At 50.0% G+C, this 27,332-nt stretch overlaps 1 protein-coding gene and 1 pseudogene across 1 annotated transcript in view; both read right to left on the bottom strand.

The window, feature by feature from the left end:
- The window catches only part of clpb (caseinolytic mitochondrial matrix peptidase chaperone subunit B), a 165,726-nt gene extending 141,467 nt beyond the window's left edge, over window positions 1–24,259 (bottom strand). Inside the window, exons 1-3 of the mRNA XM_041199189.1 lie at window positions 23,511–24,259; window positions 21,367–21,418; window positions 10,848–10,934 (exon numbers count right to left, since the gene is read on the bottom strand). Of these exons, the coding sequence (XP_041055123.1) occupies window positions 10,848–10,934; window positions 21,367–21,418; window positions 23,511–24,192 (821 nt within the window). The 5' untranslated portion in view covers window positions 24,193–24,259. The remainder of the gene's footprint in view (window positions 1–10,847; window positions 10,935–21,366; window positions 21,419–23,510) is intronic.
- On the bottom strand, window positions 4,019–4,190 carry LOC121284508 (annotated as a pseudogene).
- Window positions 24,260–27,332: the final 3,073 nt, after the last annotated feature.

Below are 27,332 nucleotides of genomic sequence, written 5' to 3'. Positions count from 1 at the left end.
AGAGAGAGAGAGGGGGGAACAAGAGAGAGAGAGGGGGGAACAAGAGAGAGAGAGGGGGGAAGAGAGAGAGGGGGGGGAACAAGAGAGAGAGGGGGGGAACAAGAGAGAGAGAGGGGGGAACAAGAGAGAGAGAGGGGGGAACAAGAGAGAAAGAGGGGGGAACAAGAGAGAAAGAGGGGGGAACAAGAGAGAGAGAGGGGGGAACAAGAGAGAGAGAGGGGGAACAAGAGAGAGAGAGGGGGGAACAAGAGAGAGAGAGGGGGGAACAAGAGAGAGAGAGGGGGGAACAAGAGAGAGAGAGGGGGGAACAAGAGAGAGAGAGGGGGGAACAAGAGAGAGAGGGGGGGAACAAGAGAGAGAGAGGGGGGAACAAGAGAGAGAGAGGGGGGAACAAGAGAGAAAGAGGGGGGAACAAGAGAGAAAGAGGGGGGAACAAGAGAGAGAGAGGGGGGAACAAGAGAGAGAGAGGGGGGAACAAGAGAGAGAGGGGGAACAAGAGAGAGAGAGGGGGGAACAAGAGAGAGAGAGGGGGGAACAAGAGAGAGAGAGAGGGGAACAAGAGAGAGAGAGGGGGGAACGAGAGAGAGAGAGGGGGGAACAAGAGAGAGAGAGAGGGGAACAAGAGAGAGAGAGGGGGGAACAAGAGAGAGAGAGGGGGGAACAAGAGAGAAAGAGGGGGGGAACAAGAGAGAGAGAGGGGGGAACAAGAGAGAGAGAGGGGGGAACAAGAGAGAGAGAGGGGGGGAACAAGAGAGAGAGAGGGAGGGACCAAGAGGAAGAGAGAGACCGAGAGAGGGACCGAGAGAAAGAGGGACCGAGAGAGAGAGGGACCGAGAGAGAGAGGGACCGAGAGAGAGAGAAGGAGAAGGAGAGGGAGAGGGAGAGAGAGATAGAGAGAGAGAAGAACCGAGAGAGAGGGGGTGAGAGATAGAGAGAGGGACCGAGAGAGAGAGAGGGAGAGAGAGAGAGAGGGAGAGGGGGAGAGAGGGAGAGGGGGAGAGAAGGAGAGGGGGAGAGGGGGAGAGGGGGAGAGAGAGGGACCGAGAGAGAGAGTGAGAGGGGGACTGAGAGAGAGAGAGAGAGGGAGAGAGAGAGAGAGAGAGGGGGGGAACCGAGAGAGAGAGAGAGAGAGAGAGAGTGAGAGAGGGGGGACCGAGAGAGAGAGAGAGAGAGAGAGTGAGAGAGGGGGGACCGAGAGAGAGAGAGAGAGAGAGGGGGACAGAGGGAGGGAGAGAGAGAGAGGGGGGGGACAGAGGGAGGGAGAGAGAGAGAGAGAGAGAGGGGGACAGAGGGAGAGAGAGGGGGGACTGAGAGAGAGAGGGGGAGACTGAGAGAGAGAGGGGGAGACTGAGAGAGAGAGAGGGGGGTACTGAGAGAGAGAGAGGGGAGGGGAAATGTGAGAGGGAACGCAAGAACTAGATGCAGACTGGGGGTAAGAGCACCTCTGAAACAGTTTATTGAGGCAAATATTGAGGATGTTATCCTGTCAAACTGCTAAACCTGGGAAATGGTGATTGCAGTCAGAGCTGCCAACAACTAAGACGGAGCTTGGAGTGAGGATAGGCTGGGGGTGTGAAAGGGGAGTTGTGCTTACTGAGTTCAGAAAGAAACAGAAGTAACAGGGTGGTCATGTGTGGTGAACCGGGGCAATCGCTGATGCCAGAGAGGCTCCTTGGACACACACAAAGGCTAGGGCGCTGGGAAACAGGACATACGATGGGTCAATTAAATCTAGACGTGGCTTTCCCCCCGAGCAGTGGGGGCCGCCGGACAGCTATGTAAACATCCGAGGCGTCACATCAAACCGCCAGTAATGTCCTGGATCAGCAGCAAGAGTCCAACATCGAATAAACATCTGCTGGAAAGGATCAAGAGTGGCTTGACAAGGTTTTCACAAGAAAAAGACTTACATTTCTATAGTGGCCATAACAACTTCAGACATCTGAAAGAACTCTATAGCCAATGATGCGCTTTTGAAGTACAGTTGCTGTCACAATGTGGGAATCATGGAAGATAATTTGCACACAAACTGAGATAATGACCCACATCATCTGCTTTTTTCCAATGCTGTCGTTTGAATGATAAACATTGGCTTGGGCTCCAGGGAGGTCTCCCTGCTCTTTCTTTGAATAGGGCTGTGATATTTTAAATTCACCACATGTGAAAGGTGGTACCTCTGACAGTGCAGCACTCCACCAGTACTGACTCTCCGACAGTGCAGCACTCCACCAGTACTGACCCTGACAGTGCAGAGCTCCCTCAGTACTGACCCTCCGACAGTGCAGCACTCTACCAGTACTGATCCTGACTGTGCAGAGCTCCCTCAGTACTGACCCTCTGACAGTGCAGAGCTCCCTCAGTACTGACCCTCCGACAGTGCAGAGCTCCCTCAGTACTGACCCTCCGACAGTGCAGCCCTCCCTCAGTACTGACCCTCCGACAGTGCAGCGCTCCCTCAGTACTGACCCTCCGACAGTGCAGCGCTCCCTCAGTAATGACCCTCCGACAGTGCAGCGCTCCCTCAGTACTGACCCTCCGACAGTGCAGCGCTCCCTCAGTACTGACCCTCCGACAGTGCAGCGCTCCCTCAGTACTGACCCTCCGACACTGCGGCGCTCCCTCAGTAATGACCCTCTGACAGTGCAGCACTCCCTCAGTACTGACCCTCTGACAGTGCAGCACTCCCTCAGTACTGTACTGTGAGTGTTAACCCAGATTATAAATTTAAGTCCTGGAGTTGGACTTGAACTCATGACTTGCTGCTCCTAGCACAAGAGAAAACAGAAATTAAGAAACAGGACCCTAGGGGAAAATATATATATCTATATATATATATATATCTGTGTTTCAACTCAGTGATCTATGCATTGATTCTAAACATTCATTCTTGGGATGTGAGTGTTGCTGGTAAGGCCAGCAATTATTGCCCATTCCGAGTTGTTCTGACAAGGTGATGGGTCTTTAATTTGAAGCATGAGAACTTGCATTTACATAGCACCTCGAATATAATAGGGCATTCCAAGGCGCTTCATGGGCAAGAGCTGCTGCTTCTCCTTCCTCGGGGAGAGGGTGGTGTAGTGGTGATGTCACTGGGCTGGTAACCCAGAGGCCCAGGCTAATTCTCTGGGGACAGGGGTTCAAATCCCATCATGGCAGCTGGAAGAATTTAAATCCAATTAATAAATCTGGAATTATAATGCTGGTCTCAGTCTCAGTGACGGTGACCGTCTTCGATTGTCGTAAAAAACCCATCAGGTTCACTAATGCCCTTTAGGGAAGGAACTCTGCCATCCTGACTTGGCCTGGCCTAAACGTTGACAGCTGTGAGGTCGACTGTTAACTTGAAGTGGCCGAGCAAGCCACTCAGTTCAAGGGCAATTAGAGATGGCATTGCCAGTGATGTCCACAAACCAAAATTTGGCTGAGTCACTAAGGAGATATCTGAATACGTGCCACAAGCTTGGTTAAACTGTCGAGCTCTAAGGAGCGTCTTAAAAGAGGAGACAGAGCAGTTTAGCATGGAGCTCGGGGGTGGGACTGAAGGCATGGCCGCCAATGGTGGAGCAATTAAAATCGGGGATTCTCAAGAAGGTGGAATTAGACGAATGAAGGTATTTTGGAGGGCTGTGGGGCTTAAGAAGATTACTTACAGAGGTTGGGAACCGCTATTTCAATACAACCGAGTAGCCACTTCAGAGGGCCCTTAACAGTCAACAGTGTTGGCATGGGGCCTGGAGTCACATGTAAGTCAGACTTGTTGATAGAACCACAGACAGCAGGAGCCTGGAGTAGGTGACTCGGCCCTTTGACCCTCCTCCGTCATTCAATATGATCACGGCTGACCCTCTATCTCAACGCCGTACTCCCGCCCTCTCCCTATAACCCCTTGATGCCTTTGGAGTCTAGAAATCTATCTATTTCCTTAAATATATTCAGTGACTTGGCCTCCACAGTGCTCTGAGGTAGAGGATTCCACAGGGTGACAGGTTTCCTTCCCGATTGGGATTTTTTTCTTTTGCAGAGCGCCGTGACAAATGATCACCAGCAGCTCCCAGAAACAAAAACTGCACTTCCGAAATCTCTTGGTATCGATCCCGCACGGATAAAGTGCCAAGTGCCTCATGTATTAGTCTCTGAGCCGGCAACTCTGAATTCACACTTGTCTGAGCATCTTCAAAGACACCAGCCTGGCCAGAAAATGTCGAACAGTTTGGGTGTTAAAACAATAATCGGACGGTTTCACGGTCACTTTAACTGAGAGCAGCATTTCATTGGAATGAAATTTGAAATTTGCAAATTACCACAGTGGGTTTCAAGCTTAAATTTTCTGGATTGTTAATCGAGTAACTCTTTCGAGTACAAACCCGTTTCCATCTGTTTCAGATAACCTAACCACTTGATGGTTGTCAGGCAACATTGATTAAAGGCGTTAATTACTGGCGAATAAAGTTCAGGTGACGGCTCCACACATTAAACATTCACCTGTCTCTTTTTTTAAAACCAAATACTTGTTATCTATTTCCACCATTTTCCGGTCTCTATTTCAGAGTTCCAACAACTGTAGGTTTTGCCATTCCAATACCAAAAAAAAACCTCAAGCGTGTTGATATTCTGATTCGTTTTGTTTTGCCACTAGTTTTTGATCCAAGTTTCAAACTAAAACAAAACGTTAACTTGTGCTGGCCTGCTGAAGGAGTTACTGCAGGGACAGGCGAGTGGGTGGGGGGAAGCTGCTGGTGGTGGTGGCTATTTGGGGTGGGGGATGGGGGTAGTGACAGGCGGCCAGGGGAAAACAGGGACAGGTGACTGGGGCAAACTGAGGCTTTTCAGCTCAGTCCTTCACCTCTGAATCTGCTACATTCCGAGAGCCAGCTGCGAGAAAGGACAACAGTCACACTTCACTGCTGCTCATTGTGTCCTCACTCTCGCTCGCTCCTTTCTTAAAAGAAAGGAAAAGACCAAAGGCTGTTTTCTTATCCTCTCAGCCTCCAGACTTTTCTCTTGCACTTTGCTACTCTCTCTCTCTCTCTCTCTTTCGAATTGCAAACAGACTCGCAAGGACTTCAAAGCGACACCAAGAGGGAAGTCTCCCCTCAACCCAGTGTGTGGCCCATGGCCACCGCTTCCTCCACACACCCCCTACCCCCCCCATACACACACACACACAACACCCTCGTCTCCTCATCTTTTTCACAGGAGCCATCAAAGGATGATTTTCTGTAGAACCAAAGAGGTTCCACACACACAGATACACAGTTTGAAGAGATAGTGACTGAAGGACATTAAAAACAAATAAAGTAACTGACAAGAGGAACAGACATTCCCACCACACTGAGACTGGGTGCACGTGCTTGCACTTCGTCAGTCAAGAGTGGACACTGCCTCTTTTGTCTCCTGGTCTGCTGCTGATCTTGTTCAGAACCACTGAAGCTTTTGGCTTATGAACTGGAGACAGTCGAGTCAGGATATCATTCTCCAGGGTCAGTGAAACTTGAAAGCTGGGTTTGCACAGAGGCTCACAATTTTAAATTTCATTTCAAAGCAGAAACAGTTGCTCTCTTTACCCCTCACCCACCTCCATCCCTACCCCCCCTCGCCCACCTCCATCCCTACCCCCCTCGCCCACCTCCATCCCTAACCCCCTCGCCCACCTCCATCCCTACCCCCCCTCGCCCACCTCCATCCCTAACTCCCTCGCCCACCTCCATCCTTAACCCCCTCGCCCACCTCCATCCCTACACCCCTCGCCCACCTCCATCCCTAACCCCCTCGCCCACCTCCATCTGTACCCCCCCTCGCCCACCTCCATCCCTAACCCCCCTCACCCACCTCCATCCCTACCCCCCTCGCCCACCTCCATCCCTAACCCCCTCGCCCACCTCCATCCCTAACCCCCTCGCCCACCTCCATCCCTACACCCCTCGCCCACCTCCATCCCTAACCCCCTCGCCCACCTCCATCCGTACCCCCCTCGCCCACCTCCATCCCTAACCCCCTCGCCCACCTCCATCCCTACCCACCACCCCCCCCACCCCCCCACCCACCTCCACCCCTTTGTTAAGTCAGAGCCCGTGGGCAGCACCTGAATGATACCGTTGTCCTCTGCAGCTGCACCTTCCTGTAACAACGCACGTTTGAGCACTGAGAGCACACAGCCACCAGAATCCTTTCACTGATCTTCCCTCATCAACATGGAATCCAGCATTTTTAAAAACGTTGTAGCAACAGAAACAAGCAGGAAGAGCTCGTATTATAGACCCTTCCACAATCTCGAGATGTAGGAAACACGGCAGCCAAATCGTGCACAGCAAGGTCCCGCAAACAGCAACGTGATAATGGCCAAATTGTTTTTTGTGATGTTGACTGAGGGACGAATATTGGCTCCAGGACAATGGGGAGACCTCCTCTGCTCTTCTTCGAAATAGCAACAGGGTCTTTTACGTTTACATGAGCGGACAGTTGGGGCCTCTGTTTAATGAATCCGCCTAAAGGTTGCATCTTTGACACTGCAGAACTCCCTCATTACTGTACTGGGGTGTCAGCCTAGATTTTGTGCTCAAGTTACTGGAGTGGGACTTCAGCCCACACCTCTGTAGGATTCAAACCCTCCAACTGGCTGATCTGTACCTGAACTCCATCTACTTGCCTTTGTTCCTTTATACCATCATCCAACAAAAGTCCAGCGAACTCAAGTCATGAGATTTTCAAGTGGCTCCCACAACCACTGGGGACAGACTGGGGGAGACAGTTCCAGATTTCCATTACTATTTGTGTGAAGAAGTGCTTCCTGATAATATTACTGAACGGCCTAGATCTAATTTTAATCCTATGTCCTTTCTGGACTCCCCACCACTAGAGAGCATACTTTCCCTGTTTCCTACATTAATATCGCTGAAAAGAGAGATGTGTTGCTGAAGCTTTCTGTCTTACACTCATCAGGACAAATGCAAGAATGCCAAATTTCAAACGATCACAATGATTTATACGACAGGACAAAAGGGTGCTGATTGGTTGAAAGTCGATTATGGCTGGCCGAGATGTTGCCATGGAGAAAACAAAGGGGAACTATGGGTAATTCAAAAAAGGTGCAAGGCTTGAACATATTCCTTTAGTTTGCAGAGAACCAGTCCCTGCGTATGAATGTGTGACGCTTCCAGCAAGTATAAATGAGCCGCATCATAAACTGGGCTGATTATCTTAAATTGGTTGTTAGTGTAGATATTAGCACACTCTTATGTTACAGCTTCAAAAATACTTAATTAACTTGTAAAACATTTTGGGACATCCCGAGGATGTGAACAGTGCTATACAAATGCAAGTCTTTCTTTTCTTTACCTTGTTGGATCATTTTGACATTTTAAACACCATCATCAAATCCTCAACCTTCTAAGCTCAAGGGAACACAATCCAGGTTTACGCAACCTGTCCTCAGAACTTAACTCTGTCAATCCTGGTATCTTTTGGTGATTCTTCACTGCATCCACCTCCAAGGCCGATATGTCCTTTCAGAGGTGCGAGGCCCAGGAGTGATCAGTCATGGCTCAGTGGGTACCATTCTCACCTCAGAGTCAGAAGCTTGTCAGTTTGATTCCCATTCCACAGAGTTGAGCACAAAAGTTGAGACTGATACTCCAATGTAGTACTGAGGGAGTGCTGCACTGTTCCGTCTTTTCAATGAGGCATGAGGGTAATTTACTGAATGGGGGCTCTGCCTTTGTGTTTAAGCCTGGAGGGAGAAGTGTCTTAAGGGAGGAGAGAGGTGGAGAGGTGTAGGGAGGGATTTCCAGAGACTAGAACCTAGACAGCTGAAGGCATGGCTGCCATGGTGGGAGCATTAAAATCAGGGATGTGTGGAGGAGAGCAGAGATCAGAGGGTGGCAGAACTGGTGGAGATTACAGGAATAGGGAGGGGCAAGGCCACGGAGGGATTAAAAAAACATGAATGAGAATCTTTAAAATCAAGACATTACCAATCTTGGAGCCAGTGTAGGTCAGTTAAGCACATGGGGCGATGGGCGAGCAGGACTTTGTGTGAGTTGGGATACAAGTTTTGGATAAGTTCCAAGTTTACGGAGCAAGTCAGGAGAGCATTTGAATGGTCACGAGCCATGGATGAGAATTCCTGCAGAAAGGGAGCTGATACAGGGGCAGTTTTACGAATGTGGAAACGGGCTGTATGGAGCAGCTGGAAGCTCATCTCAGGGTCAAATACGACCAACAAGACTGTGAAATATTGGTTCATCCCCAGACAGTTGGCAGGGAGAGGGATGGAGTCGGTGGCTGAGGGATGGAACTTGTGGTGGGAACTGAAGACAATGGCTTCAGTCTTCCCAATATTAGTTGGAAGAAGTCTTTTGTCCATCTAACTCTGGACTTCAGATAAGCAGTCTGGGTAACTCAGAGACAGTGTAGGGGTCGAGAGGTGCTGGAGGAGGTAAAGCAAGGTGTTGACAGCACACAGGTGGAAACCGGTGCTGCGTTTTCAGGTAATATCACCAAAGAGCATGCGTAGATGAGAAATAGGAGGGTGCCTTGGGGGACACCAGAGGTAACAGTGCTGAGTAGAATGTGTGTTTCTTCCCGATAACCTTTCACCCCCTTGTTAATCAAGAATCTATCTGTGGCTCTGCTTTAAAAATATTCAGAGACTCTGCTTCCACCTTAGAGTACGAGAGAAAGCTAGCCAGAAATATAAAAGCAGATAGTAAGCGGTTCTATAAATATTTTAAAAAGAAACGAGTTAACAAAGTGAAGGTTGGTCCTATAGAAAGTGAGTCTGGAGAATTGATCATGGAAAACAAGGAGATGGCAGATGAATTGAACAGGTATTTTGCATCAGTTTTCACTAAAGAGGATACAAGTGACATCCCAAAAGCAGCTATAAATCAGGAAATGGAAGGGAGGGAGGAACTCAGGAAAATTACAGTCACCAAAGAAGTGGTACTGAGTAAATTGTTGGAGCTGTGGGCTGACAAGAGTCCGGGTCCTGATGGTCTTCATCCTAGGGTCTTAAAAGAAGCGTCTAGTGAGATAGTTGATGCATTGGTTTTAATTTTCCAATTTGGGGAAGGTTCCATTAGACTGAAAGATAGCAAACGTAACTCCATTATTCAAAAAGGGAGGGAGACAGGAAGTGGGAAATTACAGGCCAATTAGCTAGGGAAAAAGTTAGAAGCTATTATTAAAGGAGCTATAGCAGGGCACTTGGATAAATTCAAGGTAATCAGGCAGAGTCAACATGGTTTTGTGAAAGGGAAATCGTGTTTAATCAACTTATCGGTGCTCTTCAAGGTGTTCAAGGGGAACTGGTGGATGTACTGTACTTAGATTTCCAGAAGGCATTTGATAAAATGCCACGTCAAAGATTATTGCGTAAAATAAAAGCTCATGGTGTAGGGGGTAACATATTAGCGTGGATAGAAGGCTGGTTGGTTAACAGGAAGCAGAGAGTAGGCATAAACGGGTCTTTTTCAGATTGGCAAGATGTAATGAGTGGTGTGTCACAGGGATCAGTGCTGGGACCTCAACTGTTTACAATTTATATAAGACCTGGATGAAGGGATGGATGGGATGGTTGCCAAATTTGCTGATGACACAAAGATAGGTAGGAAAGTAATTTGTGAAGAGGTCATAAGGAGGTGACAAAGGGCCCCAAATAGGTTACGTGAATGGGCAAAGATGAGGCAAATGGAGTATGATGTGGGAAAATGTTAAGTTGTCCATTTTGGCAGGAAGAATAAAAGAGAAGCATATTATCTAAATGGTGAGAGATTACAGAGCTCTGAGATTCAGAGGGATCTGGGTGTCCTAGCGCATGAATCACAAAAGTCTAGTATGCAGGTACAGCAAGTAATTAGGAAAGCTAATAGAATGTTACACTTTATTGCAAGGGAAATTGAATACAACAGTAGGGAGGTTATGCTTCAGTTATATAAAGCACTGGTGAGACCACATCTTGAGTACTGTGTACAGCAATGGTCGCCTTATTCATGGATATAAATGCATTGGAAGCAGTTCAGGGAAGCTTTACCAGACTAATACCTGGAATGGACAGGTTGTCTTATGAGGAAAGGTTGGACAGGTTAGGCTTGTGTCTGCTGCAGTTTAGGAGGTTAAGAGGCGACTTTATTGAAAGATATTAAGATCCTGAGGGGTCTTGACAGGGGGGATGTGGAGAGGATGTTTCCTCCTGTGGGAGAATCTAGAACTAGGGGGTCATGGTTTAAAAACAAGGGGTCACCCATTTAAAACAGAGATGAGGCAAAAGTTTTTCATTCAGAGGATTGCGAGTCTTTGTAACTCTCCCTGAAAAGGTGGTGGAAGCAGAATCTTTGAATATTTTTAAGGCAGAGGTGGATAGATTCTTGGTAAGCAAGGTGGGGTGATAGGTTATTGGGGGTCAGCGGGATGCAGATTTGAGCTTACTATCAGATCGGCCATGATCGTATTAAATGGCGGAGCAGACTCGAGGGGCCGAATGGCCTTCTCCTGCTCCTTGTTCGTATATACGTAAGAGAGTTCCAAAGGCTCTCAACCCTCTGAGAGAAAAAATTTCTCCTCATCTCTGTTTTAAATGCGTGACCCCTTATTTTTAAACCATGGCTCCTAGTTCTAGATTCACCCATAAGAAGAGAAAGCTGAATCTTGGGCTATGACTGGCTAGAAAAGTATGAAACCCTGGGTCTAAACACTAAGATCCGTCCTTAACAGCAGCAAGAGGTGTCTGCAGCTTAACAGGGACAGGGAGTTAACCTTTATACCAGCGTCCATTGCGTGAACCGAGATCTTGCACAAACAACACTCAAGATGGAAGACAAGTTGAGTCCTTAGTGGACGGAAGGACCTACCTGTGGTTCTTGTTCATGGCTGCGACCATCAGTGGGGTCCAACCCAACTTGTGCCGAAACGAGGTAGGGACACCAGTGGACAGCAACCTGCAGGAGAGGCCATGTAGCAAGGTCAGTACGGCAACTAGGCCAAGAATGTAGAGAACGTGACTACAGATCCCACCAGTGAATGATACATTCGGCCCATTAGGTCTGTGCCGGCTCTTTGAAAGATATATCCAATTAGCCCCACTGCCCCCTGCTCTCTTCCTCATCACCATGCTATTTTTTCCCCTTCAAGTATTTATCCAATTGCTTTATCCAGTAAATCTGCTACCACCACCATTTTGCAGAATGCATTCCAGATCATAGCATCTCGCTGCGTTAAATTAATCCTAAATTCCTCTCTGGTTCTTTTACCTATGATCCCACATCCGTGTCCTCTGGTTATCTCCTGCCACTGGAAACAGTTTCTCTCTGTTTACCCCATCCAAATCCCCACATATTTTGAAAACCAACTTGAATTTATATAGCACCTCAGTTTCGAATTTTGTCTAATTACTCCTGCTGTGAAGAACTCAAGAGTGTTTTAACAGACCAGAGTAATCAGACTGAATTCAACATTGAGCCACATAAGGAGACATTAGCACAGGTACCCAAAGCTTGGGTCAGAGAGGTATGTTTAAAGGAGTATTTTAAAAGAGAGAACGGCGGAGAGGTTTAGGGAGGGAATTCCAGAGCTTGGGGCCCAGGCAGGCGAAGGCTTAGCCGCCAATGGCAGAGCGATGGTAATTCGAGGATGCACGAGGCTGGAATTGGAGGAGTGCAGGTATCACAGAGAGAGCGTTACACATTAAACTATAAGGTGGGAATGCTGCAGTGAATTATATGGAGGTGTCGTACCCATGTCATTCAACAGCTCTGTCAGGCCAGCTGAGGTAGCCATTTACCTGTGATGGATGTAAACCGTCCCAAACCAAAAACAGATGGAGCCCATCTGACCACTGCTGCCAGTTCTGTGTTGTTAAGTGATACTGTTACATGCAGGCACCTACTCGAGTCAAAGATCCCCTGAATGATTTAAAATGCCCCTCCACACATCCGGTATATCCTATTGCAACAACTTGGAAATTGCAAACACGCACACACATCAATTGAGCAGAATGATAGTGGGGCTCAAAGGGTTAACCCCTTCATCATTCCGGTGAATCTACAGTGCACCCCATCAAAGACCAATATAATCTTCCTGGAGGCGCAGTGCCCAGTTACTCCAGATGTTGTCTAACCAGAGCTCGGCACTGCTGAAAATACCACTTCCACCCCTTGAGATAAAGGGCCGCATCCCACCAGCCTTCATATCTGGACTCTCCCGCTGCTCCCCCCGTCATCGACACACTCGCTGTCTAAGGGCGGCTGGGATCCGGGAAAAGTCTTGTGGATTCTTTAACCCCTGCGATTCCAGCTGGGGTGACCTGTGCCCGAGGTGGTGGGGGCCAAGCCGAGAAGCAACGTGCACGGTGATTGGGGGGGGGGGGGGTAATATAACAGGACCAAGGGAAGCTCAGCTCCGACACCCACACACGGTCGCTGGTCCTGCCGGAATTTGGTGGCTGTCGCCATGTGTGAAGGGTGGGGCAGCTGGGGTCCTGCTAGCAGGAAAATGGCATTCCAGAAGATTAAAATGACCAGAAGGTGTCATCCAGCCCCCAGCGGTTAGCAGTGCCAAACTCCAGGTACCTGAGCACAAAATCTAAGCTGACAGTCCCAGTGCTGTAGTGAGAGTGCACCTCTCACTCACACCTCTGTTGGAGGTGCTACCTTCCAGATAAGGTATTAAAGTGAAGTCCTTTTTACCGCTTGGGTGGACATATAAGATCCAGCAAATCAAAGGACAGCAAAGGAGTTTTCCCTGACGACCTGGGTAATATTTATCTCTCAACCAATACCACTGGACGATGCTGTTTTTGGGATCTTGCTGTGTACAAATTGGCTGCTGCATTTCTACGTGACAGCAGCAACAATTTAGTTGTTTTTTTATCCTTTTGTCATTATTCTCTTTTAACGTCTGATGTTACTGAGAAGAATCTAATGTCCATCCCTAATCGCCCTTGAACTGAGTGTCTTGCTCGGCCATTTCAGAGGGGGAGCAGGGGGGTGCAGGGAGCAGGTAAGAGTCAGCCACGTTGCTGTGGGTCTGGAGTCACATGTAGGCCAGACAGACCAGGTAAGGACGGCAGATTTCCTTCCCTAAGGGGCATTAGTGAACCAGATGGGTTTTTACGACAGTCGGTGATAGTTTCATGGTCACCATTACTGAGCCTGGCTTTATATTCTAGATTTAATAGTTGAATTTAAATTCCACCAGCTGCTGTGGTGGGATCTGAACGTGTGTCCCCCCACCCAGAGCATTAGCCCAAGTCTCTGTCACACTAATCCGGTGATGTTACCACTGGTGCTACAAAAATGCAAGTTCTTATGTCTTTCGGACAGACTTCAGAAAGCACTTCTTCACATAAAGAGAAGCGGAAATCTGGAACTCCCTCCCCCAAAATCCACTGAGGTTGTTGGGGGGGGGAAACGGGGGTCAATTGAAAATTTCAAAAAACGGAGATTGCTGGATTTTGGTTGTATTCGGTATTGGTGATTATGGAACCAGGATGGGCAGATACAGATCCTTCACCATCCAACTGAATAGGGCTCCAGGCTCAAGGAGTGACTCTGAGTCAGGGCTGTAATGGGAACAAAAATTGCACAGTTTAAATATGTAAAAGCACGGGTTCCTACTGCTCTCATGTCTAATTTTCAGTTTTTAAACTAGACAATCCTGCTTCTAAAGTCAGCAGCCAACCTCCTGACAGATGTTCCCTATAACGCTCACACTCAGCCAGGCCCAATGTTCTGGGTGAGTGACTGCGAGACATCAGTCTGAAGCCAAGAGATGCCAGAGGCTCTATTTGAGTTTGGGCTCAGCTCCACACCCCCCACCACCCCCACCCCCCGGCTGTCCTTGGTTCTGAGCACGCTCAGTTTGTACTCTTCGACAGGTGGACCTCCACCAGCCACTTAAGGACGAGTAACTTGAACATTTTTTTTATTCTCTGCACCCACACACACACACACACACACTGACAATGGAAGACTGTTGCCATCTGACTTCTGTGTTCGCTGTTTGGCAACGGGTTTCAATCTGTTACTGTTTAGTGGGCTGCCTGCTCCCAGGGCCTGTTCACAAAGCCTACGTCTGTGTGAACTCTGTTTAACTTACAGATTTCCAGGACGTTAAGCTAACATTACTGGGGCTCTGGGTCAGGTATGGTGAGCTGGTCACCACTTAACAGTCCTCCGCACAATAGTGCCCACCCTCCCCAGATCCAGATACCGAGACATTCAGATCCTGCGAAGCACAGACACGCCGGGTAACAGCGGGTTACACACACACTCACACACAGAGTATATACTGGGTCACTTTCTCAGAACCAGTTAGAATGTGCATCACCCCAGTATGGCACTGAAACAGACAATATTTACAGCAAATATACAGCACAGAAACAGGCCATTCAGCCCCAACCAGTCCATGCTGGTGTTTATGCTCCACGCGAACCGCATCTAAATCTATCATCGTAACCCTCTATTCCCTCCTCCTTCGGATATGACGCTGATTCTGTTTCCCCTCAGCGCATCTGAACTATTCGCATCAAACAATCCCCAGGGTAACTTTGCTGCTTTTCAATTCTATCCCTCTAGAAATAGGATCCTTTCTGTGTGGGACGTGGGTGTCGCTGGCAAGGCTGGTGTTTGTTGCCCATCCCTAATTGCCCTTGAACTGAGTGTCTTGCTAGACCATTTCAGAGAGCAGTTAAAAGAGTCAACCACATTGCTGTGGGTCTGGAGTCACGTGTCGACCAGGTAAGGACAGTTATTTATTTTTTTTTAAAACAACAATCGACATTAGTTAGAATCACTGTGACTCGCTGTTAGCACCAGATTTTTAAAAAAATTGAACTTAAATTCCACTGGCTTCCCTGGTGGGATTTGAACCCACGTCCCCAGAGCAATAGGTCTCTTGATTGCTAGACCGGTGACATTACCACTACGTGGTAATGTCTCCCTCCATATAGGAACAGGAGGAGGCCGTTTAGCCCATCGAGTCATAAACCTGTCTCCCCCCGCCCCCCCAACCCCCCATCATGTTTCCTATCGGCCTTATTACATTTGGTGATGTGCCTCCTTTACCCAGTTTGTGGATGTGAATTTTTAAAAACGGAGGTGCTGCCGGGACTGGGAGCCAGTGTGGGTCAGTGAGCCATGGGGCTGATGGTTTGAGTTAGGACACGGGCCTCAGAGCTTTGGATGAGTTGGAAGTTGATGGAGGCTGGTCAGGAGGTTATTTGGTGGTGGGGGGGGGCACGTTGTTACAGGGCAGGGTGGGTAAAGGGGCTGGCGGAGTTTTCAGAGATGGGGGTGAAGCCACGCAGAGATCGGGAGGTGAAGCTGAGAACACACAAACTGAACGGGGTTGCAGGAGGGTCGGTAACCACAGGACGTGGATTTAAAATAATCGGCGTAAGAGCCATAGGGGGAGACGAGGGCAATATATCTCAAACCGTAGGTTACAGCCCAGGGTGGCGGAGGAAGTAGATTCAATAATAACTTTCAAAAGGGAATTGTGCGGAGATTAGAAGGGGAAAGATGTGCAAGGCTATAAGGAGAGTGTGAGAGGCAGGGAATGAAATTAGGACTAATTGGAATAGCTTTTTCAAAAAAGCCATCACAGACACAAGGGGCCAAATGGCCTCCTCCTGTATTGTAACATTCTATGGTTTAAGAGTAGCTTGACTGTAAGGCTGCCCAGAGTTGAACAGTCCACCACCACAGACCACAGGCCACAGGCACTCAGGGTCAGCACACACTTGGAGAGCAGCTACTCGGAGTAACAGCACAGAGCAGTCCCAGCAAAAGGTAACGTCTCAAAGCAGGGATTAAAGAAAAGATGAAAGTTGATGGAGCAGAGGAAGACTCCACGGAAGATTCCCTTCCTTCGGTCCAGGCCCCAAAGTGAACTGGTGTTAGAGCTGAATGAGGACCAGCAGCACTGATACCCTCAACCCAAATATTGTAAGTGCAGAGTGAGCGCGAGAGCGCGTGTCAGAGAGCCTGTGTGTGAGAGTGTGTGTAGGTGTCGGAGAGTCTGTGAGAGTGCAGGCTGAGAGAGTCTGTCTGTGAGGGTGCGTGCCCGAGACTCTGAGTGTCCGAGACTCTGAGTGTCCGAGACTCTGAGTGTCCGAGACTCAGTGCGTGAGTGCCTGTCTGACAGTCTGTGTGCGAATGGGTGTATGCCTGAGAGCCTGGGCGTTGAGTGTGTTTTACCATTTATTTGTTCACAGGATGTGGGCATCGCTGGCTGGGCCAGCATTTATTCCCCATCCCTAATTGCCCTTGAGAAGGTGGTGGTGAGCTGCCTTCTTGAACCGCTGCAGTCCATGTGGTGCAGGTACACCCACAGTGCTGTTAGGGAGGGAGTTCCAGGATTTTGACCCAGCGACAGTGAAGGAACGGCGATATATTTCCAAGTCAGGATGGTGAGTGACTTGGAGGGGAACTTCCAGGTGGTGATGTTCCCATGTGTCTGCTGCCCTTGTCCTTCTAGATGGTAGTGGTCATGGGTTTAGAAGGTGCTGTCAAAGGAGCCTTGGTGAATTCCTGCAGTGCATCTTGTACACACTGCTGTTACTGTGTGTCGGTGGTGGAGGGAGTGAATGTTTGTGGATGTGGTGCCAATCAAGCGGATGGTTTTGTCCTGTGTTCAGTGTCTTCAGTGTTGTGGGAGCTGCACTCATCCAGGCAAGTGGGGAGTATTCCATCACACTCCTGACTTGTGCCTTGTAGATGGTGGACAGGCTTTGGGGAGTCAGGAGGTGAGTTACTTTCCCCAGAATTCTCATCCTCTGACCTGCTCTTGTAGCCACAGTATTTATATAGCTAGTCCAGTTCAGTTTCTGGTCAACGGTAACCCCCCCAGGATGTTGATACTGAGGGATTCATTGATGGTAATGCCATTGAATGTCATGGGGCGATGGTTAGATTCTCTCTTGTTGGAGATGGTCATTACCTGACACTTGTGCAGCACTAATGTTACTTGCCACTTGTCAGCCCAAGCCTGGATATTGTCCAGGTCTTGCTGCGTTTGGACATGGACTGTTTCAGTATCTGAGGAGTCACAAATGGTGCTGAACATTGTGCAATCATCAGCGAACATCCCCACTTCTGACCTTATGATGGAAGGAAGGTCATTGATGAAACTATGCTGATAGAAGACTTTGGGATTCCCTTTTATGTTAGCTGCCAGTCTCTTTTCGTACTCTCTCTTTGCTTCTCCACTTCCCCATCCGAACTTTCCATACATCACTTTGATTTCTATTGTACTATCCATCCGCCACCTGTCATAAGCACACTTTTTCACTCTCACCTTACTCTCCAGGGAGCTCTGGTTTCGTTTTTCCCACTTCCCACCCCCCTCCCGCCAGGTGGGAATTTACCTTGACTGTACCCGAACTCGTTAAAAGGCACTGACTCCAAATTTACCTGGGGCAGCTCTGTTCTCACTCCAGTGACATTAAACCTTCCCCAATTCATTATTTTTACTCACAATTGCTCCCTGTCTTTTCCCATGGCTAACCTAAACATTGTGATACTATGATCACTATTCCCTAAATGCTCCCCTACTGACACTTGATCCACTTGGCCCACCTCATTCCTCAGAACCAGATCCAGCAATGCCTCCTCCTTCCTCCTTGGGCCAGAAACAAACTGATCGAGAAAATTCTCCTGAACACGTTTCAGAAATTCTGGCCTTCTCTGCCCTTTACACTATTACTGGCTTAGGATAAGTAAAGGCCCCAATAATACTCTATAGTTCTGGCTCCTCTCTAATTTTCTTGCACATTTCTCCTCCCATGGAGTTTAGAATCACGAGGCATTTGGGGACAGAGCAGACACAGTTAAACTGTTGTCATTGGTGCAAGGACCAGGAAGCAGAGAGCACAGATTTAAGGTGATTGGCAAAAGCAGCAATGGAGATGTGAGGAGAAATGTTATCACGCAACAAGTGGTCAGGACCTGGAATGTGCTGCCTGAGGGTGTGGTGGAGGCAGTTTCAATCGAGGCTTTCAAAAGGGAACTGAATTATTATCTGAGGAGGGGAACTTTGGAGAGGTGGGGGAGAAGGTGGTGGAGAGTTACGGGGAGAAGGAACTAGCTGAGCTGCTCTTACAAAGTGTCCACACAGACACGAGGTGGATAAAGAAAAGCTGTCCCCGTTAGCTAATGGCACAAGGACCAGAGGACACAGATCTACACGTTCAGGCAAGAGATGCAGGAGGAGTGTGGGGAACTCTTTTCTACACAGCGAATGGCACTGACCTGCAACTCAGCGCCCGCGAGGGCAGGGGAAGCAGAGGCGATGAACGATTTCAAAAGGGAATGGGATGGGCACTTGAGGGAAATGAAACTGCGGGAATACAGAGATCGAGTGAGGGAATGGGAATGAATGGATTGATGGAGAGCGTGCGAGGGAGAGGGGGTAGAGGGTGCTTGTGAGCGGGGGGGGGGAGGGGTGGAAGGGGCACCCGCGAGTGGGTGGGGAACAGCGTGTGAGGGGCGAGGGGTGGGGAGGGGGAGGGAGTTTGAGTGTGCAGGTGCCGCCAGCGATTCCCTGTGGGTGCTGCCACACAGCTGCATTACTCAGACGCGCAGGAGGTGAATCTCAGACAGGTCTGGAGTTTTGGGGCTTGTCCGGAAGGTGCTGTCTTCAGGAGCAAAGCAACAAGAGGTGACACTTGGTGTTGTACTGCTTACTGCTTGTCCCAGTCAGGGTAAAGAGGCAAACAAAAGCAGAAATGAAGCAACACCTCCCTCCGATGGCTGAGTTGGTAACTGCAGCACTCAGGGTCAAACTAAAACAAACCAGGATTGTCCTAAACTCCATCACACCTCTATAAAAACAAAAAACTGCGGATGCTGGAAATCCAAAACAAAAACAGAATTACCTGGAAAAACTCAGCAGGTCTGGCAGCATCGGCGGAGAAGAAAAGAGTTGACGTTTCGAGTCCTCATGAGGACTCGAAACGTCAACTCTTTTCTTCTCCGCCGATGCTGCCAGACCTGCTGAGTTTTTCCAGGTATTTCTGTTTTTGGTTTTCCATCACTCCTCTGCTCACCTTATCTCAGCTCAGCCACGACCCTCCGAGATCTTTGAACTCCATCAATGCCAGCCTCTTGAGCAACCCCAATTTTAATCACACCACCATTGCTGGCCGTACCAATGGCCCCAGCCCCAAGCTCCGGTAAACCTCTCTCCCTCGCTTCCCTCCTTCATGACTCTCCTTAAAACTGACCTCTTTGGCCACCTGACCTTATATCTCCTTATGTGGCTTGGGGTCAAATTTTGTTTGATAATTGCTCCTCTGGAGCACCTCAGGATGTTTTTACTCAGCTCAACTATTTACCATAAACTTGCGTTGGAAGCAGTTCAGAGAAGGTTCACTCGGCTGATTCCGGACGCAAAGGGAATGGGATGGGCACTGGAGGGAAATAAAGCTGCAGGAATACAGAGATCGAGGGAGGGAGGGAGTGGGGCTGAATGGATTGTTGGAGAGCACGCGAAGGGGAGGGGGTAGAGCGTGTGAGGGGGAGGGGGTGGAGGAGGGAGTAGAGAGCGTGCGAGGGGGAGGGGGTAGAGGGGGAGGGGCTAGAGGGTGCGAGGGGGAGGGGCTAGAGGGTGCGAGGGGAGTAGAGAGCGTGCGATGGGGAGGGAGTAGAGGGGGAGAGGGGCTAGAGGGTGTAAGGGGAGGGGCTAGAGGGTGCAAGGGGAGGGGCTAGAGGGTGTAAGGGGAGGGGCTAGAGGGTGTAAGGGGAGGGGCTAGAGGGTGTAAGGGGAGGGGCTAGAGGGTGCGAGGGGAGTAGAGAGCGTGCGACGGGGAGGGAGTAGAGGGGGAGAGGGGCTAGAGGGTGTGAGGAGGAGGGGCTAGAGGGTGCAAGCGGAGGGGCTAGAGGGTGTAAGGGGAGGGGCTAGAGGGTGCGAGGAGAGGGGCTAGAGGGTGTGAGGGGGAGGGGCTAGAGGGTGCGAGGGGGAGGGGCTAGAGGGTGCAAGGGGAGGGGCTAGAGGGTGTAAGGGGAGGGGCTAGAGGGTGCGAGGGGGAGGGGCTAGAGGGTGTGAGGGGGAGGGGCTAGAGGGTGCGAGGGGGAGGGGCTAGAGGGTGTGAGGGGGAGGGGCTAGAGGGTGCGAGGAGGAGGGGCTAGAGGGTGCAAGGGGAGGGGCTAGAGGGTGTAAGGGGAGGGGCTAGAGGGTGCGAGGAGAGGGGCTAGAGGGTGTGAGGGGGAGGGGCTAGAGGGTGCGAGGGGGAGGGGCTAGAGGGTGCGAGGGGGAGGGGCTAGAGGGTGCGAGGGGGAGGGGCTAGAGGGTGCGAGGGGGAGGGGCTAGAGGGTGTAAGGGGAGGGGCTAGAGGGTGTGAGGGGAGGGGCTAGAGGGTGCGAGGGGGAGGGGCTAGAGGGTGCGAGGGGGAGGGGCTAGAGGGTGCAAGGGGGAGGGGCTAGAGGGTGCCCATGAGGGGGAAAGTTTATCGTAAATAGTCTTACGAGGAAAGGTGGAGGAGGTTGGGCCTCCTACTGATTGGAGTTGAGAAGAATGAGAGGCGATCTTACTGAAACATACCAGATTCTGAGGGGGTTTGACAGGGTAGATGCTGAGAGGCTGTTTCCCCTTGTGGGGGAATCTAGAGCTGGGGGGGGTGGTGGTGGGGACAGTTTAAAGATTCAGCGTCTCCCATTTAAGAGGGAGGCGAGGGGGAATTTCTTCTCTCAAAGGGTGGTTGGAATTCTCTCCCCCGGAAAGCGGTGGAGGTTGGGTCATTGGATATACTCAAGGCTGAGTTAGGTAGATTCTTGATCGACAGGGGGTCAAGGGTCATGGTGGGGTAGACAGGAAAGTGGGGTTGAGACCCACAGCCAGGTTGGGCCTGGTCGTATTGAATGGCAGAGGCTGTTTCCAGAGGCCCAAATGGCCTAATCCTGCTCCTATTTCCTATAGTCTGCAGTATTGCACTAAAGGTGCTATTTAAATGCAAGCTGTTGCTCTCCTTTTTTGAGGTGGAGGCTTTAATAAGCAGCGGTGTTGTGGGGCTGCATGAGGCCGGTAATCCCGCGACAGGCAGCTGGGTGGTGGCCGTGTGCTTGGCCTCACCATGGCAACTGACCACAGCCTGGGTGGTCAGCGGACTCACAATCCCCTGGCATCCGCTGCAGGGACCCGACGCTACACCGAGGGTCACCCTCAGCTTTAGAGCTTGTGCGGAGGGGCTTACGGTACCACGGCGCGGTTTGTACACAAGGGAGAGAGAGTTTTCAAAGGCAGCCATTGCTGGACCATTCAGCGAACACAGCTGGGGGGGGAGTTGGGGTTGAATGGGAGCCTGCGGTAGGTCAGGGGAGTTAGGCTTGGATTGGTGTGTTTGGAAGTGTTATAGAAACAGGGCACTCTGCTTACCTGCTGACCTCAGGTACGTTGTTCAGTCGGGCAGCTTCCAACAGCACGTGACCTGAGAACAAAGCAACGGCGAGTCAGTCACACAATATTTTCAGTGTCAAATGATCCCAACCCCAGGCGCAATCACCGGAACTGATGAGGCTGCAGAAGATCCAAATCCAACTACTTTACCCTCCACCAGCTGCCGGAGCCCAGCCATAAGGGAATTATTGACTAATCACAATGATCAGTTCCAGAGCAGAGCCAGACACAGGGGGCGAGGAAAAGCCCCCAGCGGCTGGAGAGATTTGGGAACCATCGCTCCAAAGCGACTTGTTCAATCACCAGGGTGTCATGTCCCCAAAATGCGCAGATACTGTGCCCCAACACCACGCGTCCTGTACAGAATCGATTTGAATTTGAATGAATCGATACTAGCTGCTCCCACTGTCTGTTCCACAGTTTGAACAATCACTCCCAGCTGGCAAGGAGGCCATTCAGCCCATTGTGCCTGTGCTAGCTTCCTGAAAGAGCTGTCCAGTTAATCCCAATTCCCTGCCCCCAAACTCTTTTACTTGTTTAAATGATCAGCCACTTCCCCCTTAGGAGCTATTCTGTCTCTAGCACGGTTTTTGCTCAGCCTTTCAAACTAATAACCTTCCAAGTGAAATAGTTCTCCAACATAATCTCTGAAACCCTACTTCTGTTACAATCTATCTCTCACTTAAGTTTTGCTTCATGCAATCTCAGCAGGGCCATTCAGCCCCTCAAGCTTCTTCTGGCTGACCATTTCGGCTCGAGGAAGCTACGTTAAACTTATATTGAACGCCCATTAGGCCCCAGCTGGAGCATTGAGTCCAGTTCGGGACCCCACGCTTTAGGAAAGGAGGTGAAGACATTGGAAACGAGGCAGAAAAGATTCACAGGAATGGTTCCAGGGGTGAGGTACTTCAGTTACGTAGATAGGTTGGAGAAGATATTTCCTTGGAGAGGAGATTTGATAGAGGTGTTCAAAATCATGAGGGGAATGGTCGGAGAAGATAGGGAGAAACCTTTCCCATTGGTGGAAGGATCGAGAACCAGGGGGCCACAGGTTTAAGGTAATTGGCAAAAGAAGCAATAGCGACACAAGGAGAAACTTTTTCACACAGCGAGTGGTTGGGGCCTGGAACGCGCTGCCTGAGTGTGTGGTGGAGACAGGTTCAACTGAGGCAATCAAGAGGGAATTGGATTATTATCTGAAAAGGAAGCATGTGCCGGGTTACAGGGAGATGGGCGGGAGTGGGAGGGGGTGAATTCTTTTATTCTTTTATGGGATGTGGGTGTCGCTGGCAAGGCCAGCTTTGGTTGCCCATCCCTAATTGTCCTTGAACTGAGTGACTTGCTAGTCCATTTCAGACGGCATTTAAGAGTCACATCGCTGTGGGTCTGGAGTCACATGTAGGCCAGACCGGGTAAGGACAGCAGATTTCCCTCCCTAAAGGACAATGAGTGAGCCTTCAGAGAGCAGCACAGACACGATGGGCAGACTGGCCTCCTGTGTTGTAACGATTCTGGGAACTCCATTTCTCCACCTTCGCTCCAGATCGCTTCCCAAGAAAAAAACTCCACTGGTCAGTTTTAGGTTCGTGTACCCCAATTATTATTGGCGGGGGGTGGGTGTGGTGGGGGTGGTAGAGAAAGAGAGTTCCGGATTTCCACTCCCCTTTGTGTGAAGAAGTGCTTCCTGATATCACCCCCGAATGGCCTGGCCCTGGTTTTAATAGTTTCTGTCGACCCTATTTAATCATCGTGAACACCTCAATTCGATCACCCCCTTAATCTTCTATTTCCAGAGAATATGAAGCTTGTGTCTCTTTGTGTTTTAGCCCCTCTGGGAATCAGTGCTTCACTCCTTCCAAAGCTGATAGATCCTCTTAACGATGCGTTGCCCAGATGTACTCCAGATGTGGTCGAACCAGAACTTTGATTGGCTGCAGCTATTCCTCCTCATTCTATTCCAGTTGGAAATGGCAGTAATTGAGTTTCAGCGCTGTGACAGGGCTGAAGGTCTGTCTGGAGTGATTCAGGCGCAGAGCTGGATTTGGGAGCTGGTCACATCCTCTTGTTCCAAGAAAGCATCCCTCACCACCACTACCTCACCGCGTTACTGTCTGACTACTCACCGTCTGACTCCGACGTTCTGCTGTAACAATAAGTGAGGGCAGCTGCCAGGGCGCACAGACCACCAGAGGTTCCCAGTGCCCATTCTCCCTCATCCTCCCCTTCGTGTGATCGCCTCCCCGCGGCCACAGCCTCCAACTGCAACCCGGCCCCTGGCTCACAACGCCACCCACTGGACGGACCGGTGAACAGCACCACCCTGTAGCGGCTCGCCGCGGTGGGAGGTCGGAACTGCAGCTCGGGGGCCAACGCGTTGCGGCTCCCCGCGGTGGGAGGTCGGCACTGCAGCTCGGGGGCCGACGTGTAGCGGTTCCCCGCGGTGGGAGGTCGGAACTGCAGCCCGGGGGCCAAGGTGTTGCGGCTCCCCGCGGTGGGAGGTTGGAACTGCAGCCCGGGGGCCGACCTATAGCGGCTCGCCGCGGTGGGAGGTTGGAACTGCAGCCCGGGGGCCGACGTGTAGCGGCTCGCCGCGGTGGGAGGCCGGAACTGCCGAGCACCACGGGCTCCCTCCGGGACCGGGGAGACGCTCCACGGCCGCCGTCCCCCAATCACCGCGGATCCGCTTGGCGCAGCATCGCGGCCCGGCTCCCTCAGCAGCAGCCGCTGCGCGACTCCACTCAAAATCCAGCGGGCCCGGAGGTAGCGAGTTGTCAGGGACCGGCCCGTCTCCCTGGAGACCGCCATCGTGCCGTAAAAGAGGCAACTAGTTTCCCACAGGCCGCGAGCACTCTCACTTTACGGCTGAGAGGAAATGACGTCACAGTAGGAGATGCAGGGCTGCCCGTTGCATCCTGGGGACTGCAGTTTTCCTCTGCGCAACGTCACTTCCGGCTGCACCGTGGAAACCATACCTCCCACGAGCCAATGCGGCGCGCCGGCGTGCAGCCCGTGGGACAGGTGCATGCTGGGTGTTGTAGTCCAGGTGTTGGTTACCCAGCAACCCAGACCCTCCCTGGAGAGTCCCAGGCATCAGCCCCCACTCCCTCCACCATCAGTGTGCCATGTGCTACCTACCACACAGAGGCAAAGTCAAGGCACACAAACCTCCAAATAACCCTCCCACCCAACCCACCAGGCAGCACCTGCCCCGCGTGTTGTAGAGTCTGCACATTGGACTGATCAGCCTCTCAGAACCCAGCCAAGCGGAGCGAGAACAAGTCACCCTCCATCCCGAGGGAATGCCTGAGGCGAAGAAGGTGCACCATACACTATCTCCATGTCCGACAGGATCCACTGTCTCAGGACAGGGGGCAGGCCATTTAGGACTGAGATGAGGGAGAACCCTCTTCACCCCGGAGGGTGGTGAACCTGTGGAATTGTCTACCACAGGGGACGGTGGAGGCCAAGTCACTGAACATATTTAAGAAGGAAATAGATAGAATTCTAGACTCTAAAGGCGTTAAGGGGTATGGGGAGAGAGCGGGAGTGTGGTGTTGAGTTAGAGGATCAGCCATGATCATAATGAATGATGGAGCAGGCTTGAAGGGCCAAATGACCTACTCCTGCTCCTATTTTCTATGTTTTTATGATGCACAAAGTCAGCTCAGTAAATCTCCTTCCATAATAGAAACTTTTAAGAACATAAGAGCTGGAACATGGACTTCTACCATAACCATGGTGATCAATTCTGGGAAATAAATTATGGGGCACTTTGAGCTGGTGGGGGGAGGGGGGGAATTGCTGGCAAATGTGTAAGAGCGGGTTGCTGGGAGGAGAGCTCGGTGAGCATCAACATGTGGGTGCTGTGCATGTGCAAAATTAGAAGATTGTAATTACAGGACAAATAGCATCCCAGGTGCATATATCCCAGGACACAAGACATGAGCCTCAAATACAGGCTGGTCCCGGAAAGTCTGGCATGGTTGGTCACCCAGACCACAACCCCACCTTCCCGCAGTATCCCCATATCCATTAACTCTCCTAGTGCCCAAAGACCAATTGCTTTCTTTCTTGAATATACTCAACAACTGTGTATCCTCTGGGCAGAGAATTCCAAATACAACCATTTCCTCATCTGAATCCTAATGGCCAACCCCATATCCTGAGACTGTTACCCCGTGTTCTAGACTCCCCAGTCCGAGGAAACGTTTTCTCTGCATCTACCCTGTCAAGGCACCGAAGAATTTTATAGGTTTAGATGAAATCATCTCTCATTCTTCTAAACTCCAGGGAATGTACATCCAGTCTAGTCAATATCTCCTCATGGGAATCAGTCTAGTGAATCTTCACTGCTGTCCTACCAGGGAGGTTTCAATGAGATCACCTCTCACTCTTTGAAACTCTAGAGAATACAGGCCCAGTTTCCCCAGTCTCTTTTTATAAGACAGTCCCACCATTCCTGAAACAAGCCTGGTGAACCTTCGTTGCACTCCCTCTATGGCAATAATATCCTTTCTGAGGTAAGGGGACCAAAACTGCACATAAAACTCCAGGTGTGGTCTAACCAAACTGCTATACAATTGAACCAAGTCTTCACTCCTCCTGTACTCAAATCGTTTTGCAAAAAGGCTAATTCCATTAGCCTTCCTAATTGTCTGCTGCACCTGCATGTTGGCTTTCGGTGACTTATCGACAAGGACACCCAGGTCCCTTTGTACATCTATGCTTTCTAATCTCTTACCATTTAGGAAATGCTCTGCACATCTGTTCCTTCTACCAAAGTGGATAGCCTCCCATTTTTCCACATTATATTCCATCTGCCATGTTCTTGCCCACTCACTAAGTCTGTCCAAATCCTCCTGTAGGTGCTTTACATCTTCCTCACAACACATTCCCACCTAGCTTTGTATCATCCGCAAACTTGGAAATATTACATTTGGTCCCCACATCCAAATCAGTGATATATATATATTGTGAACAACTGGGGCCCAGGAACTGATCCTTGTGGTACCCGACTAGTCACAGCCTGCCAACATGAGAATGACCCATTTATTCCTACACTCTGTTTTCTGCCTGTTAGCCAATTCTTATTCCATGTCAGTATATTGCCCCCTATCCCATGTGCTTTTATTTTGCTAATCAACCTCCTGTGGGGGACTTTATCAAAATGGATCTGAAAATCCAAGTATACTATGTCCATCAACTCTCCTTTATCAATTTTGTTAGTAACATCCTCAAAAAACGCCAACAAGTTCATCAAACATGATTTCCCATTCGCAAATCCATGCTGACTATGCCCAGTCAGATCATGATTATCCAAGTATCCATTTATCACATCCTTAAAATTGATTCTAGCGTTTTCCCTGTTTTCTCTCTCCCTCCCTCCCTTAAACAGTGGGGTGACATTTGCTACCTTCCAATCTTCAGGAACATTTCCAGAATCTGTAGAATTTTGGAAAATGATCACCAATGCGTCCACTATCTCTATAGCAACCTCTTTCAACACTTTGGGATGCAGAATGTCAGGTCCTGGGGACTTATCAACTTTCAGTCCCATTAATTTCTCCAATACAACCTTCTTACTGATTCCAATTTCCTTCAGCTCCTCTAGCTCCTCTAGCCCCTTGGATCTCTAAATCTGGGAGATTTCCTGTATTTTCCTCAGTGAAAACAGACATAAAGTAATCATTTAGCTTCTCTGCCATTTCTCTGTTCCCCATTATGAATTCTCCTGACCCTGCCTGTAATGGACCCACATTTGTCTCAGCCAAATGCTTCCTTTTTACATAGCTATAGAAGCTTTTACAGTCCATTTTTATGTTTCTTCCTAGATTGCAATCATATTCTACTCTCCCTTTCTTTACCACTTTCTTAGTTTTCCTTTGTTGTTAACTAGAAACCTCCCAATCCTCAGGTTTACTGCTACTTCTGGCAACTTTATAAGC

The sequence above is a fragment of the Carcharodon carcharias genome, chromosome 11 (assembly GCF_017639515.1).
Source record: "Carcharodon carcharias isolate sCarCar2 chromosome 11, sCarCar2.pri, whole genome shotgun sequence".
Classification (NCBI taxonomy): Eukaryota; Metazoa; Chordata; class Chondrichthyes; order Lamniformes; family Lamnidae; genus Carcharodon; species Carcharodon carcharias.
The sequence above is the reverse complement of the archived record's forward strand: the minus strand, read 5'-3'. Positions and strand labels throughout refer to the sequence as shown.